The sequence below is a fragment of the Rousettus aegyptiacus genome, unplaced genomic scaffold, assembly GCF_014176215.1.
Source record: "Rousettus aegyptiacus isolate mRouAeg1 unplaced genomic scaffold, mRouAeg1.p scaffold_m13_p_1, whole genome shotgun sequence".
In the NCBI taxonomy this organism is placed as follows: Eukaryota; Metazoa; Chordata; class Mammalia; order Chiroptera; family Pteropodidae; genus Rousettus; species Rousettus aegyptiacus.
Window position 1 is genome coordinate 5863684 of NW_023416284.1, and position 17962 is coordinate 5881645.

The 17962-nt window shown below is 48.9% G+C and overlaps 1 protein-coding gene across 3 annotated transcripts in view; it reads left to right on the forward strand.

Moving 5' to 3' along the window:
• Positions 1–360: 360 nt before the first annotated feature.
• Positions 361–17962, forward strand: part of PEX14 (peroxisomal biogenesis factor 14) — a 115119-nt gene continuing 97517 nt past the window's right edge. Inside the window, exons 1-2 of one of the 3 annotated variants that reach the window (XM_016149381.2) lie at positions 361–411; positions 10020–10067. In XM_016149381.2, the coding sequence (XP_016004867.1) occupies positions 376–411; positions 10020–10067 (84 nt within the window). In that variant the 5' untranslated portion in view covers positions 361–375. Of the gene's footprint in view, positions 412–6608; positions 7266–8595; positions 9914–10019; positions 10068–17962 lie in introns of those variants that run through there. The other 2 variants (XM_036228594.1, XM_036228599.1) reach the window with 2 other exon arrangements.

Below are 17962 nucleotides of genomic sequence, written 5' to 3' on the forward strand. Positions count from 1 at the left end.
CTTAATTAATTTCCAAGTTTCTTCACAGTCATTAAATACTTGGCGGGTCCCAAGTTACATGTGTCCAAATCCCTCCCTACATGTACGTGCCCAAGGCAATGTAGGGTTGGGCAGAGCTTTAATTCAATAAGAATAATACGCGTACAAAGATGCAAAAAGGATCGACCTCGGATCTTCCTGGAAAGCGGAGACCTAATGGAAATTGTGAGCGGTGACCCGAACGTGGGACTGACTCCCTGCTTCTTCCCCGAAAGCCCCAGAGCTGCCCATCGACAGGTTCGGTACCGGCTACTTTAGCCTGGGCGGGAGAGAGAGAGCAAGGGCACCTGGGAAAAGCCTCGCCCAACGGCGATAGATTAGTCAGGCCTCAGAAAGATGGCGTCCTCGGAGCAGGCAGAGCAGCCGAGCCAGGTAAGGGGAGTGGGACTGCCCTGCCGTGGTGACGGAGACCCCAGTTGGAGGGGGCGCTCGGCGTGCGGCCGGGAGTCGGGTAGGAACCGGAGCTTCCGAAGCCGGAGGCCCCGACTTCTTGCCCCCATCCGGGCCCCGCCCCTCCTCAGGTCCTCGCCGCCGGCCCCTCCGCCGGTGACCCCTCTTTGCCCACACTCTGGGACCGGGCTCCGGGCGCCCTCAGGCCCCCACTTTTGGCCTGCCCGCCCTGGGGTCTCTCGAGCCTGGCTGGGATGGTGGCGGAGCCCTTGAGCCCCCTGCCATAAGCTGTGAGGGCCCCTGCTTGAGGAGAGGAGTGGGAGGCTCGGTCGTTCTGAACTGTTCCTCCAGGGAGGGCCCCGACTTTGTCCTGGTTCCCACTCCCTCACAGCCCCGGCTCCCTGGGGTGGCCCCGCTGCTGGCCTCTTCGTCGTTTGTCACCTTTGCGCTTCCATTGTCGAGTTGGAGGGTCAGAAATGTACTTGGACCTTCTCAGTGCGTTGGTAGGAAAGGGACTCACTGTAAACAACAGACGCCACCAAGCTTTCGACTGAGGATCTGTCTGTCCTTGCTTCCCAGAGTTTGGTTGTCTCGGCCAAGGGCTCTGATCTAGCTTTTCAGCCAGAGATTCAGCCAAATCTCACCCCAGTAAGGGGACTTCGCGGACCAGTGCCCATGCCTGTACGTCTGCCGTCCAGAAGCGGTGGATAATAAGGCCTCTGAAGCTGTTAGTGATTCAATGGTGAAGTGAACTGGGGTGAGGATGGGGGCAAGCCGAGGACAAATTACGTTTATTATCTCGTTTAATGCTCATTACAACCTTTATGGAGTGCAGGCTATTAACCACCATTTTGCAGATCCTAAGAGTCTGTGTAACGTGCTCTTGATTGAGTGCCTGCTTGAGCCAGGATTTAAGCCTGGTGTGTGTGATTCCAGTAGTCAGCCAGACCTGTTTCACGTGAGTTAGGATTAGACAGGAAGAAGAAAATGGTTTCCACCTGGCCCTCTCACTCATCTCACCTCCTTGAAACACCTGTGGACTTTTTGGCAGCCCACTGTATTCCTTTCTATGGAAAACGCCGCTTAGTGTTTCCTACTGTTTTATTCTTTATGATAAATTTATTATAGGACTTGCACTTAGAGGAGTTGTGTGTTCCCCAGACCAGCTTCCGTTAGCAGAGTGAGTGATTCAGAAAGATGTCTGGATTGTAAAACATGGGAGATAATTAGGGCTGATTCTGGCCTTCTCGCTATCGGAAATTCTGGAGTGTGGGGATGTCCCGAGAGGAGAGGCCCTGCTTTTTTGCGTTAACCCACTTAGCTTGCTGGAATGCTGAGGCTCCTCAGAATCCAATCTTCTCTAAACTGTTACATGCTAGGAAAGCCCATGGGCCAGGATTGAAGCGTGCCTTCAGTCCCTCATGCTTCTGGGACATCTGATTTGCCAGGGCTGTGAGGATTACTGAAAATCTTGGCACTTGGAGTCATTGCAGTACCCAAGGATTTCTTTGGTTCAGGAAATTGGCCTCTCCGTACATGTGGGAAGGATCTCAGGTTCTTGGCCAGCCCCTTTTTGGGGGTGTAGCTCTGCTGCTCCTTTGCCCTCCTTTTCAAAGGTAGAGATGGGATTGCACCAGAATATGCTGGCAGCCTGGAGAAAAACTTGAACTCTTTATGCCAAATTCTGTCACTCTCTAACAGTAAGCTGCAAATATATACTGTTTAAAGGAACCAGCTCTTTTTACCAGTTGCTCGCCATTTCGTTTGCAACTCCTGATCAACCTAGTTTCCCATTTCTCCAGTCAGTGGGATGGAAACGACTGTTTAGAGAATTCCCCGCAACTTGGTTTATTTGTGAGAAGAGGTGCATTACACCTGTGGGGCTGAGCCAGTATTCTCTCATAGGAAGTTTATTAGCCGGCCTTGTGGTGTCAGTATCTCATTTAGAAAGATTAAGGGAGAATAAACCAACCCTTTCTTCTTTTAACTGGCAGTGTAGAACAGTGGTTAGAAGCATGCACTCTGAAGCCATTTTCACTGGCTTAGAATCTGAGCCCCACCTTTGCCAGCTGTGTGATCATCTTGGATAAATCACTTATTTGGCCTCAGATCCTCCCTCTGTAAATTAGGAATAAAAACAGTGCCTAATCATGGGGTTGCCCTGAGGATTAAATGACTTATTTTAGAATAGTGCCTGATGTAGTGTCATCTTTATTATTGTCAGTCCATTTAATAAACTCTACATTTTCATTCACGAATGATCTAAATCTTTCCTCAGGTCCTATTATAATGTCTTTTGGGGCATGATTTTTTATGTTGATCTCCAGTCCACTAAAATGGTTCTTTTATTTGTTCTTAAGTAATTTCCTTGAAATTTAAAGGAACGCCCCGAATGCTGTTGTTTATCCTAGCAGCCCTCTGTGACTTTTAGATTTCAGTGACAGACTTACTTTTTTCATAAATGGCATAGTCTTTTTCATCTATCTTCAAGATAGTCTGTTGCTTCATATCCTTGTTCTGTTTTCTCCTCATTGCTCTGCTTTGCATGGCTAATCTCAGATCAGAGTCCCTTCTAGTCTGTACATGTTATGGTCCATGGGAAGAGGCGATGTCATCGCTATTTCCATACTTTCCCATCGGCTTTTCTATCTTCAGTGAAGAGCAGAGCGTGGTTCAATCTGTTCGTCTAACAGTTATTGAATATTGAGCATTATCATAGAACGAAGATGTCAAACCTGTTGCGGTTCACTGGATGCAGCAAAGTTTGGATCGAGACAACGCAAGCAGGGAAGGGAGAAGAGCACAGTGAAGACGTTTCGGAGTGGAAGAGCAGGGCTTCATATCTGACAGGCTTTGAAGTCCAGCGCTCTCTAACTACTGGCCTTGTCGCTCCACCTCTCTGAGCATCAGCTCTCTGCTCTGTAAAATGGGAGTAATAACAGTTACCCTGGAGGGTTTTGCTCTGAGGGCTGACTGAAATCACAGATACAAAGAGCACCTGGTAATACTAAGTGCTCAGTGTTAAGTTTCCTTCTTCAAGTCTCTGCATATAGTTTTGGAAGTCTGAGAAGTCTTGAATGACAGCAGTTCAAACAAGGTGTTTTCTCCCTCAACTTTTTATTTTGAAATTTTTCAACCTATAGAAAAGTCGAAAGAATAATACAGAGAACTGTAAAACTTGCATAAAAACTTCACCAACCTACACTGTTTACGTTTTCCTGAATTTGCTTTATCTGTCTCTTTAACTTTTTTTCTTTCTCTCTGAAAATGTCTCGTATTCATTTTTGACATATTCGCACTGGGTATAGAATGCTAGGTTGACTTATTTTTTCTGTGGTCATTTTAACAATACTCTATCATTTTATTTCTTTGGCTTGCATAGTTTCTGATCAGAAGTGTGAAGTCATTCACAGTCTTGATTAATATCTGTAAGTAATATTTCCTTTTTTCTCTGGCTGCTTCTAAGATTTTTCCCTTTTCATTGGTTTTTAGCAATTTGATTATGATATGCCTTAGTATGCTTTTGGTTGTTCTTGGGATTTGTGGAACTTCTTGGATCTATGAGTTTGCAGTTTTCATCAAAGATGTAAATTTTTCAAAAAAAAATTTTTTTTTGTCTTATTTTCCTCTCTGTTCTTCATTTTGGTCAGTTTCCGTTGCCATATCTTCAAGTGCACTTACCTTTTCTTCTCTAGTATCTAATCTGTTGTTATTCTATTCAGTGAAATTTTTGTTTCAGATATTATATTTTTCATCCCTGGAAGTTCTTTTTATACCTTATATTTCTTTCCTTACTTGATCTTGTTTTCTTTCAAATTCTTTATTTTTTTTTTTAAATTAAGATATATGTCACAATTTAGTTTTAGGTATGCAACATGTTTCAATATTTGTTTTTTGTGTGTGTTTATCTTGAATAAAATTATAACTCCTATCTTAATGGTCTTGTTTGCCAATTATTTTTTTGATTTTTTTTTGTTGTTGTTGTTCTCCTGTTTCTTGACAATGTCCAGTGTCTGCAAACTGTGGTGCTATTTGTTTTATGTTGAGATTTTTGATTGAATTCTGGCTGCTGCGAATTTTTTGTTGTTGAGTGTCTGGATTTTTACTTTACAGTGTGTTGAGCTTTGTTCTGGTGGGTAATTAAGTTACTTTGGTTTATTTTGAGTCTTTCAAATTCTGTTTTGAAGCTTTTTAGGGCGGAGATAGGGAACGATCTGAATCCCTACCGAGACCTGTCCCTGCCAGGTGTCTGCCAAAGTCCCTGAATGGGCGGTAAGGACGCTCCGTTCCGGCGCTTGGCACTTGCGGGGCCTGTGAGGGTTCTGGGCCCTGGTCAGCTTGCCACTTCCTCGTCACTTTATTTTCAGCTTCGTGGAGTTTCACTCTGTGCATGCACAAATTTTACTGTTCAGCAAAGACTTAAGGGGACCTCTAGGCAGATTTCCGGAGCTCTCTTTCTGCTCTGCCCTCTCGAACTCTGTTGTGCAGCCCCTAGCTGCCTCACCCTCCCTGAACGCCAGTCTCTGTTTCCTTGACTCAGCGGGCCTGCCGTCCTCTGCTGGGGCTCCCCGCCCTCTCCTTGGTCTGCAAGGTGCCTCCTGGCTGAATGCCAGGATTGTCCTAAGGAGCATATCATTTGTTTCTGTTTCGTCAGGCATCCCAGTCCTGTACTGCCTGCTCTCCAATGTCTACGAAGAGTGGTGCCGCTTATTTAGTTTTCTGGTGGTTTATAGTGGGAAGGGACATCTGGTCCCTAGTTCTTCATCATAGACAGAGCAGAAGTCTGTTGGTTGATTCTGAGCACAGCAGTGACGTGGTATAGCTCCTGTTTTCCCATCTGAATGTCAGATGCTGGTATTACTCCCGTGATTCCTATAGATGAGGAAACTGAGGCTCACAGGGGTTGACATTGTACCCCCAGTCACTCAACTGTTAATCCCAAAGTTTGTGCACTTGCCTCTCAAAAAATATTTGTTGAATTGAATCTTAATTTTCACAGCAAAGAACTAAGCCAGACTGGCTTGGGACACATCCAGAGTTAACAGCCACTGGCAGGTGTGGGATGAGCCCATCTGACCCGGTTGTTCTGCCAGGTGCCCCGACCGTAGCTGCGTGTGCCGTTGACCTTTGTCATGCAGCAAGGTCAGCACATGGACACACCTTCTGGCTGGGGAAGGTCAGGGCCAGGGCAGCAGGAGCGAGAGCACTTTTGTCTGTTCAACTGAAAGTGTTCCTCTCTCTGCCACTGTGGTCGTTTTCGTTCCGTTGCTTTAGAAAGCTGTCGTTTGGGGTGGCTCCATGGTGTAGTGGTTAGCACGTCTGCTTGACACACACAAGGTCCTGGGTCTGTGCCCCAGGTGGAGCACAGGCCATGCTGCGAGCGCGTGGGAGGGGACGCTCCGCCTTCAGAGATCCAGTTCTTAAGGGGAGACGGCAACATCCATGGGTCAGGGGTGGAAGTGGGCGGGGGGTGGGGATTAATTAAAAAGAAAAAAAAAAAAAAAGGCCATCTTGTGCTTTTGCTCCTCTTTCCTCCCTGCTCTCCACATCCTGGCCCCTAAGGATCCTGACCGGATGGCCTAGAGCCTTCTTCTTACACCTCAGCTGTGATTTCTAAACCTTCCTGTTATTGTTTTAAAAGTCAAGATTTCCAGGATCAAGTTGGAATTTAATTTGTAGGAATTTGTGTCAAGCCAGAAGACAGGCGTGACCACCTCAAGGGGGTCTGTGCAGGGGCAGGTGTTTCAGAAGCGTTAGGTTTTCCTAAAGGCCGGACCGGCGAGGCTGGGGATTCAGCTCTGATGAGCAGCCGGGGCTCGGACCTCTGCCTCCTTTGATGCAGCATCTAGATGGAGGTCTGTCCTCCTCCTTGGCACGTGGAAGCCGAATGGCCAGGAGTCTCCGAGGGGTCCGGTTGGTGTTTTGGGCGGATTGTCTTTCATTGTGTACTTTGCAGCACATTTAGCTTCCAGGGCCTCTGACCTCTCAATGCCCGTGAACTCTCCAGTCATTGTGCCAGCCAGAAACACCGCCGCACATTTTCAGGGACCCCTTAGGGGTGATTCTGCGCTGGGGCCGGGAAGCGTCAGGCCACAGTGTTGCTTTGTGGGTGAGCCAGGTTTGCGTGAGGTCGTCGGGGAAATGATCCGGGAAGGAAACCGCTGGTGTCCTCCGCTTGCTTCATTTGGGCTTATGTGTACAAAGCGATTCCTTCGTTTTAATTTTTTTAAATTCAAAAAAATTTAAGCGCGTATTTATTGAGTACCTGTGAAGATCAGCCATCGATAAGGTGGTAAAGTGCCCGCTTTCAAGGAGCTTCATATCTCGTGCAGAGGGATAGATAACGAACTGGTTATCCAATGAGGAATTTCAGATGGTATTGTCGGTTAACGTGGACAGCAGTAAGAATGAAAAGTAGTAAGGCTCTTTTGGTCATCAAGAAACAGTCATCTAAAGGACACAGACAGGAAATGGAGGGTGGACCACCTTAGACTGCAGATATTTCAATATGAGCTGGAGAATCATCTAGAATATAATCACTATTGAGCAATTCCCAAGAAGTCCTCTTTGCGTTCACTGACAAGGTCAGGCTGACCTCACACAGCACTGAGTCGGTGTGCCGCCTCGGGACATGTTTTTGCCTCTCTTTGTAGCCCCAAGATTGAACTTGGAGGTCTGGCTTTGGTGTACTCGTACCCCAGAAGGCTCTGCGAGGTCAAACCCTGAGGAATTTAAAGAGTTGCTGTTTGAAGTTCCTTGGTGGGGACATGTACACATAGACACGCTTATACCCTTTTAACATCCTCGCAGGAATATCGAAGAAGCCAGCATCAATGGTGGGTCCCTGGAGAAAGAGGGGACTAACTGTTGGGATGAGATAGCAGCTTCCTTTTTTAAATTTTAAAATATTTAATTAAAAAAAAAAAAGCAGGATATGCTTACATGGCGCACAATTTTAAAAGGTGCAAAAAGGTATATGATGAAAGAGGCTGACTTAGTACTGTATATTGTTTAAAGTTTCCCCCCTGGCAAATATGAGCTATTCAAAAGCTAAACTATTTTTAGGGGAAGTTCCTTGGTGATGATTCACTGTGGTCTCAAGAAGAAAGTTTTGGACTAAGTCAGAATCAAGACCTAAATGTTAAAGCTGTTTGCATTAGTTTGTTTTGTCTAGTCAGAAAACCTACATTGTTATTTATGGGGTAGCTTTAAGATTGTTGCTTCATAAAATGTCTAAGCAAAACTCGATTATTTCAATCAAGTGGAAAGGTTCAGATCCCTCTAGCACTGTTACTAGCTGAGTCATCTTGGGTGAGGAATTTAAACTCTCGTGCCTCAGTTTCCTTATCAGCAATCATTTCATAAATTTACTGTGAGAATTAAATGAAGAAAGACGAATAAGCGTTAGCACTTAGTATTTACGAAATGGAGCAAGGAAACCCTTTGGAAGATAATGAACTTCACTCTGTATCCATTCAGTTGCGTTGGGAGCATCGTTCTCTGTGTCTCCTGTTGGTCCAGTCAGCAGGTATCTGTGGGAAGCCTGATCTGTGCCTGATCTGTCCTAGGCCTAAGGGGGACCGCGAAAAGCAAAGGCGGTTCTGCAGTTTATAATCTGGTGAGGGGACACAGACATCAACCTGATAATCGCACACGTGACGTTGAAGTTCTGCTCAGTCCTTGAAGGGGAGGTGAAGGGTGCTGTGTGTAGCAGGGAGAGTCTACCCTGTCCCCGTCGTGGGTGTCTGAGAAGGGATGTTTCCCCGAGGCAGTGGCTTAGCCGAGATCCAGAGGACGAGTCAAGCTGTCAGAGGGGAGGCGGGAACAGCACTTGCAGAGCCAGCGTGTCTGTTGAGGGCAGAGCTGGGGCACATGGGGCCACACAGCCCTGAGTACAGTCAGAAGACGCAAGGCCTCGCAGGCCGCACCGGGAAGTTTTTTCTATATCAGAGTAGTTGTTGACCGGAGTGGGTGGGAGGCGAGATCATCAGATTAGCATTTCGAAGTGATAGTCTGCAGTGTGGAAATGAATTGGGAGAGAGCCAGCGTGCGTGGGGAATACGGAAGGCTGTTGCAGTGGCCCGCGGGGGCGCGTTTGGGAGCTCGGGCCGTCGCGGGTGTGGAGAGACGTGAGTGCACTGACTCCGTGGGTGTTAGGAAGGAATGCTGGCAGGACTTGATGATGCTTCAGCTCTGGCGGGTGACGGAGAAGGCGCGGTCGAGCACGGCCTCTTGGATTCTGGTTTGCACGTTTTGGTGGAAGGTTGTCCCATTCGCTCAGAGGGAGGATGTGTGGCAGAGGGAGAGGACTATGAATCTACTGTGGACTTAAGTCCAAGAGCAGGCAGGAAGGCAGCTGGTTGTAGAACTCAGAGGGGTCTGGGCCAGAGATCTAAACGCGCGAGCTTATTTGATACCTGGAGGGGCAGAGGGGAAGGAGGAAGAGACAGACAGGAAGGAGCTCTTGAGACAGGACTTTGGATGAGGAGGTGGAGTCCTTCTTCCAGCAGAGTCCTCGCTGCTGTGTGGTGTGCCTGCCGGGTGGTGGCAGCTGGGCGTAAGGAAATCTTTGGGGACCCTCTGTGGAGTGGACGCTTTCTGTTCCACTTTCTGACCTTCCTAGGAGGCTTGACACTGCCATCTGAACTAGCCGGAAGGAGAATGGGTGCTCGGGGCTGGCTTCTGGCTCCTGGCTCCTGAGACCTACATATTAGCTGCATTTGTCTGGTTATTATCTGTAGATAATTGGAAATCGGTTTGAACATCAGTAAGAGTAAACGAATCACGACTCTCAAACTGCTTGTTTTATTCTTTTGGAGGTTTTTAAATTCCCTCTGAGTGTGTCTGTCTCTGTCTCTCTGTCTTACTGTCGATCAGATCAGCCAAGGGTCAAAGGCACTTGTGAGGGTGAGGGAGAGCGGTCCAGAGGACACAGACCAGCGCCAGGGGTGTGGGCTGCCGTGCTGCCCACCTGCTGGTTGGTCTGTTTATCCATCACCTATCACTAGCTTATTTTAAAAATGGATTTAAGCCCGGCTTGCTTTTCTACTGAATTTGGTGTCCTCCGTGGCTGGTATAGGAACCAGCGTGGATAATTCTCGCTTCCTGACTGCAAATATAAAACTGTATGCCCAGAAAAAATCCCAAATGTGGGCAGCTGGGGCCCCCTGGTGGCTGCATCGGGTTCTTCACTTTCACTCTGCTTTTCTTGGTCAGCACGTTGGGGAGCTGGCGAAAAGGAAGTTTTGCTCTCACTTGAAGTCTTCCCTCTGGACTTCGCCGTTTCCCTGGATTTTGTGGTGGCCCTCAGCCCCTGCCACTCAGCTGCTGGTCTTGGGTCTTCCTCAGCCAAGCCCAGCCTTCCTGAGGTGCCGTGACAGTGACGCAGTGTCTTCGTATTTGCTGGCGGCTTCAGGCTCTTTGGGCCACTTCTTACGTGTAGCCCGCACAGCACACTCTGCAGTATGGAAAAACAGCGAGAAATGTGAGAAAGAGGCTTGTGTGCGTTGCCTGGGAGTAGAGCATCCTTGGGTGTTGATATCCATCAGGTGGCACTGTGATCTTATTTTTGTTTTCATTTTTCTTCACAGCCCAGCTCTACTCCAGGAAGTGAGAATGTGATGCCTCGAGAGCCACTGGTAAGAACCCAGATTATATACGCATCATTTTCTAATAACCAAAATATGGTGTGAGTTCAAAGAAACTGTGTGATCTTACAGTTTTACATCAGTAGTGTCCCTTCAAAAGCAGGTGTTGTGTGGAGACTAACCCCGTCAGTGACCGCTGCATTTCTGGCATCAGGGGTGAGTGCGATCTCCTTAGTAAAGCCTGGTCTTTTCTGGAACTAAAAGCATCCACCCCAGTTGGTGAGGTACCACTTGGTTTGGTGCTGGTCAGTAGTAATTAGTGGGATGCCTGAAACCTTGGGGTGCTGAGTTGGAGTGAGGTTGCTGGGCCTAACCAATCTGCTTCTTGACTGGAATAGCCATTCTCTGCCTGGCAGGGTGAGGGCACCTCAGGTGGCCTTTGAAAGATAGGTGAGGGAGGGGGCCCCGTTTTTGCCGGGTCAGTAGTTGGGCTGTGATATCCATTACCAACATTATCTGCTTGCACTATTGACGGGGAAGAGGCCTACTAAGTCCTGAGGGTAATTTTCTTTACCAAGTGCTTTTGCCCTGGTGGCCTGGGCCGGAATCCCTGCCCGCCTGCCCCGTTTTCATCCCAGTGTGCATTTTGGGGCCTGCTGTCAGTCCTGCTGGCTGGATAGTGAGACCTGTTCTCTACAACCTAGATCAGTTTTATGGCAGGGCCAGCTTTAGGTTGAATTTTTTTGAGCTTTTTCTTTCTTCGAATAGTGACATCAAGCTTAGGGAGGAGCCGCCACGCTGCCATTTCCCCAGGGCCTGGCGTTTCCCTGATTTTCCTCTCTCTCCTCCGGCAGCAGCCGGGGGAGGCGACGGGAGGTCCTTGGCTGGACGAGCAGGTCTGCTCTCTCGCCTGCACTGAGGCTTTCCGAAGCAGAAGATGAGTTGGACCTGGCTGAGCTGTAGAAATGCCAGGGCGGTACGGGCCCTGCGGGACGGTTTCAGGAAGGTACTACTGTCCCCGTGTCACCTGCTGCTACCAAGTACGATCACTGCCTGCCCCCCCGCCCCCCGCGACTTCCTTTCACTCCGTCGGTGTTGCCTGGGTTCTTCCTTGACGCCACAGCGGTGTGAGAGCCAGAGGAGACGCCGCTCCGCCCGTCTCCTAGGTCGGGGGCTCGGGTTGCCCGCGGGGCCGGCCGCAGTGCCCCTCAGGCTGAGCTTGCGGTTGGTTTTGGACTAAAGTCCGCATCGAACACGGTAGTCCTCTGCAATCCTTTACTTCCTCAGTCCTGTTTTAAATTTCCCCCTTCTGATTTAACTAGTGATCACTGGAAGAGAGGCCGGTCCGTTCTGGGGGGGCGCGACTGGACAGAGTCCTGGAGGTTCTGGCAGGGAGCCCTACGCCCTGGCAGCCTCGCGGAGCCCTGGGCGTTCGGAGCCCTGCACCCCTTTGCGCCGCCAACGTTTCTGTGCTCGGCCCTTTTCCTGCGGTACTGTGCATCTGCCGGTTGGTTGGTCGTATTTTTATTTCTTTCTTTTCTGGGAGGCCCTGAGCAGTCTTCAAACCCTAGTAGCCTGTGATTGTCCAGAGTTCAGACTCATTCTCTCCAGGCCAACTCTACAATTACCTTATATTTAATTAATATTTTTCCTCCTCTTTACGTACTTGCTGCATAATTGCTCAGAGGAAAGAAAACACATAGCAGCAATTTATATATATATAAAAAAAACAATAATTAAAAAAAAACTCGAAATAAACTCCCATCTCATTTGGGCTGTTCCTATGAGTTGGGTAATTAGGGCCCTATTAAAGGTGGACCCCTCTTTTTTTTTTTTTATTAATTTTTCCATATTAAACTCCCACAGTCTCTCAGTCATGCCCTCATTGCTTTTGGCCAGCCATTTGCAGCAGCCTGATTAAATGAGGGCACCAGCCGAGCCGTGCGGCCTTGCGTGAGCTGCTTCTGCCTCTTGGGAGTGGCCCTGGGAGGGCGTCAGGCAGAAGAGCCCACCGCGGGGCTAGCGAGGGCTCGTGTGGCAGGTTGTGGGCACAGGACAAGCTGCTGTGAAATGGCAGCAGGCTGGACGACAGTCACAGGGGGCGGGGGAAGTGACGGGTGGAGCTGCCACCCACAGAAAGCCTCACAGCCCTCAGCCCGAGTCGGGGAGGTTCCTCAGGCCGTGTGTGTTAGCCACCTCCTGGATGCTCAGGAGGGACAGACAATCGACTACAACTAAGCCTTCCCCTCAAGTAATTCATATATTTTACTTGGGGGAGAAAAGGCGTTCATATATACGAAACAATTAGCTGTATGTTTAGCAAACGTACAAAATGGTATGTGATTTGGTGCAGCCTTGCCTGGCTTGGAGCGTGAGAGCGCCCTCGTTATTCAGAGGAAAGAGTTCTGCCCAGGGTGTGTGGGGGGCGTGGGGGGGGTCCTCGGGGGTGGTTTTTGTGGAGCTCGAAGTCGGGTCTGGAGGAACAGGACATTTCAGTGTTGGGAGAACACCCTGCCGCGCTATTTTTGTTTTTGTTTTCAGCCGAGTGAAAAGTTCCTTAATGGAAGCTGCCTGTGCTCAAACTAAAAGGGCCAGCATGGGATGCTAAAGGCAAACACGCTTATTCTTCGTCTCTAGAACGAGACGATCGCTCTGGAAAAATTTCCCTCATTTAAAAAAGTGAGTTACGGCAGCAGCTCTGTTGAGTCTTCAGTACAGTGCAAATGACATTGGCAGGTGGACACATTGGGCGTCTGTATTGTTTTGCTTTATTTGCTGGGGAAGGAGGGCCTGGGTTTCATTTCTGTCCTCTCTGGACAGTAGAAACTGGCTTGTGATTTTGCGATGAGGATAATCCTGTAGTTTCTAAAGGACGCGTTTGTGCACGCAGCCATCCCCTTGTCTTGATTCTATCAAGCAGCGACGCTGCCTGTTACCTTCTCTTGTCCCTTAAGTCTTCCTCCTCCCCACACACACACACACAAAACCAACCCAGCAACTCCTACTGTGTAGCGAGATAGTTGCTTTACAATGCCGTAACATTCTCAGGGCAGGAGACCAGTCTTGATAAATTCTTTAAACTCCCAGTTGAAATTCTGATCGTTAATGACGAAATTCTTTGCCAAAGTTAAAATGGCGGATTACTTTTTCTCCTTTGTACTTCACTAGGCTTTGCCTCCTAGGGCAGAGTTTTGACCGCCCTCCAGAGTGCTGACCTGCAGGTCCCCCCAGACCAGTTCAAACCCTTCTGTAAATTTCCTGTAGACCCGAGCTTTCTCGTCCCCTGTGTGGACACATGCTCAGGCTCACGCCGAGGCTCTGGGCTGGGTCCCGCTCTGCTCCTGCAGCATCAGGTCGCGCCTGTCAGGTCTTTAAGAAGGAGGGGACAGTCATCTGCCCGGAGCAACTCAGTTCTTGTCGTGCTTGGACACAGGAACTGGGGTTAAGTAACCTCCTGAGAGTCCTTTTAGTCATATGACTTCAGGTTATTTGAAGGAAGCAGCACATAAGTTTCGTTTACGTGTCTGCTTACTCTCAACGCAACAAGCGCCTGGGTTCTCAGCAACACTGTTGCTCACCGGCTCTGCACCACACTTTCGGGTTTGGGCTAAGCTAGAATTTCAGCTTTTTGGTCTTTGATGCCAGGTTCTTCCTGATGGAGGACACTTCTGCCATCGTTTCTTCCTGTGACTTGAAGATATAGGGCTTTTTTGTTTGCTTTTTTGTCATTATTGTTTCTGTCCTTTCTCCACATCCATCCTCCCAAAGAATGCCGAACTGCAAAGAATATTTTTGTAAATGATGATGGTAATTTCTACTTTATCCCGTTCCCTAGGATTTTGTATTTTTTAGTATGCCGAATTCTTAAAAGTAAAGATGCTGCGCACTTGAGATCCAGGCCATGTCTCAGTAGTTTTGTCCTCTCAGTACCCTCAGGTCTGTCCTTGAGGCTGAGACGGAGCCTTGCCCAGGGGGTTCCCCACTGTGCATTTATTTGATCGCCGCCCTCCCTGGGGAGCTCATACGTCTTCCACCTGGACACCTGTGGATTGATTTTCTCTTTAGATTTTAAGTCAGTTAACCAGAGGCTGGGAATCAAAAGGCCATTGATATCTTGGGTTCAGGAAGCTAGTCTGAGCTTCTCTAAGACGAGCTCCGGCTCGTTGCCTGTCTTCTAGAGACCCCTCACGCGGCTTCCTGGCGGTCGCCTCGTGTTTGCATCTTTGTGGCGAGGGCACTGGCCGTGCTGTGGAGAGCCGTCCTCGTGTGCTTTCCCCACCGAGACACTTCTGAAGGGTGACAGTCACGTGCTCAGTGCACTTCTTTGTGTACCGTCATGCACATATGGGTGCGTGTGCGTGCATATGTAGAAAACATAACACACGTACTTATTTTATAAAATTCAAAGCACTCGGTGGGGAAATAAAGTGGAGTTTAACACTGTGTTCGTGAAAGTGTTTTACAAGCAGAGGGACGATGAAACTAGCCATTTAGAGATTTCAGGAAATTTTTGTTTTTCCACAAAAATAAATAAATATGGCAAATCTAAGGTTTTAAACATTATTTTAAAAATCTGTGGTGGTCAATTTCTGTGGGCTGTAGCAGAGTTAGGTTTACTGACATGAGCTGTAATTTCCACCTCTGATTCCCACTCAGGGACGTCTGGATGTAGGTGACCGGGGATGACATCGTAGGGATGACCCTAAATTGGCTCCATTGACTTATTTTTAAAAAGTGAATCGTCAGATTTGGGTACATAAACTGTTACTAGCAACACATTATGGGGGGGGGGGCGGCATCCCTCATAACTCCTGCTGAGAAACTTGGGACCGAAAACAAGTGTAAACAGTTGGGGCAGGGGTCCTGGGGCAGCTCTGGTGGTGACATGGTCATGTGGCCAGACAGACCCGGGACCCTGGGCCTGCAGCCTGGGCACCCGCTGTTCAGATAGGAACCGAGAACATGCCCTCCTCCTCCTCCACTCCCCTTTCAGGGACATGGAAAACCTCGAGTGAGCAAACACTGCTCTTTCAACACTGATGCCTCTTGTGGGGACGGTCCCCGAGATTCCCGCCTGCCCTGCAGATCGGGGGAGGTGACCTGCGTAGAACTACGTGCTGAGAAGGATGAGCTTGAGAAAAGCCTCATCCCGTCTCTGGGTGGCCTCGGTAATCTCCAGGCCACTTACTGACTTTTAAATTGCTGCCTCTCTCTGCTCGTCCTTCCTATTAGGGACTAGAGGGTTTATTGAATAGACTAGGCGGTGCCCTTTAAGTTCTTTCCTGCTTCAGGTAAATGAAGAGGTGGTTTCTTCAGTTTTAAGGTATCCTTTTACAAATAATTATTAGATGAATCGAAACTCTTCGGAGTAATAATTAGAGAAGTGGAATTCGAAGTAGTCGCTCAGCTTTGTTTATACTTCGGGCCGCTGGCTTTCCTGGTAACACTATTCCTGCTGTGGTTCCTGTAACCCGAGGCCCTCGCTGTTGGCTGAGCAGAGGCGTCCTCGTTTTGGAGGTGTGGGGACTGAGGAACTGAGCGCTCGAGGGTCTCTCTTCAGAGCCACACCGTGACGGGGAGTTCAGCCTTCAGTCTTGTCACCAGCACCATTTTTGAGAAGAAGCGAGTCTCTTTCCTCCCCTTTCTGCACTGTTGGCAGCCCCCTCAGGCACCCTGCCCCGCCTGTCACCTGAAGATGGGGCCCGCGGAGCGTTTATTGGGCAGAAGGATGTTCTGAAAGGTTCTTCTTTTGTTTGAAATTGATTATTAGCTCATTTGAAAATATTTTCACATAAAAACATCTTTTTGAGGGTGACCTCCCGGATGGGAATTCGTGTGGCAAACTCAGTAACCCCCCCACGAGCCCCCACTTAGAGAGCCGTGGGATGTCACGTCGTACCTCGGATGACCGTGCGGCCCGTGTTTTCCAGGATAATTTTTAACTTAAAACATCTTAGCCCGTTGTCAAACCACACAGACCAATTTGGGTTTGAAAAATACGCTCTCGGAGTCAGTCCCACTCCCGCGCTGCGCGGAGCCGCAGGAAGACGAGTGGCGCCCTGGAGAAGGACGCGGCCGCCCCCCCCCCCCGCTCCCCTTTCTTTTATGGTTTGTAGTTATAACCAAGATTTATGCCTGTTGCTCCACAAATCTTCTCTGCCATGATGAGTTTGTCTGCACAGTCTAGAGATGGGGCCGGCACCGAGTGATTCTCGAGGTGACTCTGCGCGAGGGCGCTCCCCGACACTCAGAGCCGAGAGCGGCCAGCCCAGAGCCCCCGCTGGGCGGGGAGCCTGGGTAAATCGCCCTTGCTGAGAAGAAGACACGCTGTCACCTTTGCGACCTCCTGCCGCAGCAGCGACTCTGGTGGCGCAGCTCTGCTGTGTGTGCTCACGGAGTGCAGGGGGCGCTCTGAGTCAGCGATCACCCCTTCACCCCGCAGCGTCCGCCAGGAGGCCTTTCCCTTCTCTGTCTCTGTGTGTGTCCCCTGTGGCCCAGCTGGGCCACACCAGAGGGTCTTTAGGGGCAGGGCCGCTTTTCCAGCCTGGTGAGGAGGAGCTGCTAACAGAATCAGGCACGCAAGTCGATTATTCGTACAAATGGTTTAGTTTTTCCACACTTCACCGAAATGGATTTTGATGGAGAAAGGGAAAGAGGAACAATGTTTATTAAACATCTTTTTCCCCCTTCCTTATGCTTCTGTTTTGTGTGTATATTTGAGTCATTTAAAATCTCTTGTGAAACGAAGTGGCGGCATCAATGAATTACGTGTTTCTAAAAAAGTGGTAAGAGTTTGTGGTAGACACGGTCCTCAAAGCTTCCGACTGGCCGTTGTGGAGCTGTGGGCCCTCATCGCCCAGGCCCGGGCGCCCCGGACGGTCACACCCCACGCGGTCTGCAGCCCAGGGGCAGCTGCTCGTCCTGAACTGTGCGTCCCACTTGCATTTGTTAGTCATTTAGGCAGTGTCACTAAAAATGCCATAAACCGGTGAAATATAAATAAATGTGAATGGGGGAGATCCACAAATACAGTGTGTTTTGTAACCATAAATGTGAAAACAGGGGTCTATGAAAACTAAGCCGAATGCTTTGGTAAATGTGAATGGTTAAAAGATTGCTATCTTCTTAGGCGTGAGCAAGGCGACAGTTAAGCCAGGGGAAGATTATAAAAATCTAGACGTATTTGGTACTTTGATTTGCTTTACTAATTTCTTTCTGTTCTCGGTTTAGAAATCATGAAAGGTGTGTTATGGGTGGGGTTTATGCAAGAAAGACGTCTGGAAACTTCAGTCTGTGGGCCCACACTCAAAGAAAAGGTCTTGGCTCTTCATCAAAAGATTAGCAAATGACTGTACGTTTATAGGTTTTAAGTTAATGGAAAATGTTTAAGGTATGCAGAGTAGTCTCCATTTTTAATGATTCCCTGCTTTACCTGATTTTCTGATTAACTGACCAATTACGAGCTCTGATCACACAGGCCGGGAGGGCTTGTGCTGGTTTCTTTATTTTTGATATCTTGTTTTATCCTAACACACTGGTGAGAATTAATCTTTTCTTCAGTTTAACAATGAGGAAACAGGCCCGGGGCAGTCAGGTCCCTACAGCTAGTAAGTGGTGGCACTGGGATTAACCCCAAAGTGTGGACTGCCCAGTCCTTCTCTGCGCCAGGCTTGAGTGCGTTGGGGGCGCAGGACCTCGCAGCGCCGTGGTGTGCGGGAGAGGGGCCTCGGCTCCGGCTCCGTGCCGCCTGGTGATCTGTGCTTCCTCTGAGGCTGCTGCCTGCACACTCTCCCTGGTTGGAGGCTTTGTATGCACGGTAGCTGTTGAAAAGGCGCCTATTAATTTATCACAGGTGATGTGGGCCTCCTCGTTGCTGGAGGAGGCGTCTGCACCCATGTACCTCACTAATGACAGGTTACGGGATCGAGGCGAGATAATAGGATCTT